General features: G+C 32.3%; 1 protein-coding gene across 2 annotated transcripts; it reads right to left on the reverse strand.

Moving 5' to 3' along the window:
* Window positions 1–732: 732 nt before the first annotated feature.
* Window positions 733–2,094, reverse strand: LOC106128242 (phosphatidylinositol glycan anchor biosynthesis class P). Of its 2 annotated transcripts, none has more exons than XM_013326542.1 (3): window positions 2,010–2,094; window positions 1,499–1,627; window positions 733–1,428 (listed from the first exon to the last, which is right to left on the reverse strand). In XM_013326542.1, exon 3 carries the CDS (start codon window positions 1,307–1,309, stop codon window positions 824–826), a length of 486 nt encoding a protein of 161 aa, XP_013181996.1. In that variant the 5' UTR covers window positions 1,310–1,428; window positions 1,499–1,627; window positions 2,010–2,094; the 3' UTR covers window positions 733–823. The 2 variants fall into 2 exon arrangements, with proteins under 2 accessions (XP_013181996.1, XP_013181995.1); XM_013326541.1 differs by having other exon boundaries at window positions 1,917–2,077.
* Between the last annotated feature and the right edge of the window lie 531 nt (window positions 2,095–2,625).

Here is a 2,625-nt window from a genome sequence, read left to right on the forward strand (position 1 = left end):
TACTGTACATCATGTTGTATACTGTTTTCTTTGTGAAAATGCTAAATAACTGGCTCCTACACAAAAGTTTATTGTGCCTCTGTTTAATATTCATAAAACCTTGTAAAACACGAGAATCATTTAGGAAAGCATAACGAAGAACGAGGATGACTACGGCATATTTATGTATTTCTTTTTCTTGTAACGTGATTCTATCTTAAAACAACTTCGAACTGCAGCAAATAAGATACTTGTGTAAAAAAGTACAGTAACCTGTAATTGTTAATCTATATCATTGAATGAATAGTACAATAAGGTTTTTATTGAATTGATTTTTCACCTTATGTATATTATAAAGGCTTTATTAAATGCAGTCAACACAATCAGAGCCACTGCTTCACCTGATAAGTGCTTCCATAAGTAGCATGGAATGTGTTAACTTGTCATGTGTAATTTTTTTCTAAAATAAAAAGTTGAAGGATAAATTAAAGACCAATTTGAAGACAACATTTATTTGAAGACTACAGACCTACAATGGATTATTTACTACAGATAACATATTGAATTACATTATGCGTAATTTCAAATATTAATGGCAATAACATAGATTGCAGAATACATAATTCAATAGCAGTAATGTTAAAGCGTTTATTTTTAGGTTATGAATGCAAACTTTGGAATACACTGCAATTATTTGGCTTCCTACAAAATAGGATGTATGAATATGTGTGTGAATATTTAATTTTTGACCTACTCTACCTTTTACTACATTCTACTTACTACCAATCGTAGACATGAAAGATAAGTGAAAATTTAATACTTTGGTTGAATTCTATTGAAGACATTATTTATGGGTATTCAAGTACAATTTTCTACACACAAAGCGAAAATCCAAATCTTGTAGCGATGGAACGGTACTCTCTTTTACATTTGAGAAGCTCAACTTTACGCAATTTCGTTGGTCAGCACAAATACATTGATCGGTTGCAGACTGCGGTTGATGGGTTTTTTGTTCTTTGGAACTTGATCTTGTGCTGACAGGCTTTACTGGATCAGCAATTGTATTATAGCTATCAATATTACGAGTCAGCATGAAATTGGAACTTGGATATATCAAAAAAGCAAACAATGTTAAAGCAACCAAACACTGTATAGGTATGGCTGTAGACCAGTACTTGTCTGGGTAATAATAAATGTTAAAATAGTGTAAAAAATAGTCAGGAACAAAAGCCCAAATACAATAAACAGTCAAAGCAGTCTTGCTGAACAAATATAAAATGAAACCATACAAAGATCTTGCGGGGGTTGGGGCCGGTGTGTGTTCTGCCATTGTTGTGCAGAAATTAGCCAAATCCAAATTCGCTCAGAGTCTTGATGATGAGTAACAAATTTTTAAATGTAGAATTAACAGCAACACGTAACTTCCTTGTATCAGTCCCCTCGAAGATTCTGAAAAAATAATATATTTAAACACAAAATGTTTAGAAAAAAGAAACACAAGAGGTAGAAAAGTACAAACATTGCAAGCTCCGTGTTGTTTAATGTCACATATCTCTTCACTTTGTTCCCCTTCAGATCCTCGTCAACCTTAATAATCTCATAAGCAATAATTGCTTCATGCGGTGTCCTAAAAGGAAGGCTCAGGCTTCTGCAACATACATCAAGGCATATTGCGTATAACATTAACAGTTATTGTATTGCGCAGCACTTTCAATCAATTGGTAATACAACTCAAAGCAGACACAAAAGATATGATGAAAACTGACAAATAAATATTATATGATGAATGTGATATAATAAGAGGAATAATATTTTAAGAAATTAATAAAATAACAACATAAAATTAACTTTTCATAAGACATGCGCCATATTAAAAATCAATATATCAAATAAGGTTTTCCAGAACAAGATATTAGTTGTAAAAGAAGAAATCCTACATATTTTTCAAGGTCTCTTGAGCCATGATTGTATTTAGCGATTCAAATATTAGCACTGTAAACAAATTTTTATTTTAGTACACGAAATTACACCTTTAAAGACAGACAAACTAGAGAAGCCGGACTTCAAATAATCGATACAGCACAAATTGAAGTGTCAACTGTCAAACTGAAATTCGAAATATCATCATAGTCTGAATGTTGCTAGTAAATTTATTTTCCATGCTCGGTGTCACCATTGCTGGATGTTAAAGTTTGGGTTTGACCAACAATATAAAAACCTTGTCATGAGTGGGATTTCCGTAATATGTTGTATTTTTCTGGACAGTCTATAATGTAAAGCTAATCAATAAGCCCGACTGACTGTATCCAACACTTAACGGAAGCATACAATTCGAATAACGCTTCTGCGGTTCCACTGATGTTGAGAATGGGCGTCTAATCAACGAATATTAGGCGAACCGTTGCTCACTTGCCCCTATTTCTATAAAAAATGGAATGGCTACACATAATATTGTTATTGTTTTTTACAAAGATAATGAGCCAGATATAGAAAAGCTTTTGTATGAATTCGGCAGTGAAAGCACAAGGTGACAAAACAAATAATTATAGGGTCTATAAAAACTTTATCATAAAGAGGAAAGATTTTATTTTTTGTTTGCAATGAATGTTTCGAAACTACTGCACCAATTTGAAAAATTCTTTCACT

The sequence above is a fragment of the Papilio xuthus genome, unplaced genomic scaffold, assembly GCF_000836235.2.
Source record: "Papilio xuthus unplaced genomic scaffold, Pxut_1.1 DF828780.1, whole genome shotgun sequence".
Classification (NCBI taxonomy): domain Eukaryota; kingdom Metazoa; phylum Arthropoda; class Insecta; order Lepidoptera; family Papilionidae; genus Papilio; species Papilio xuthus.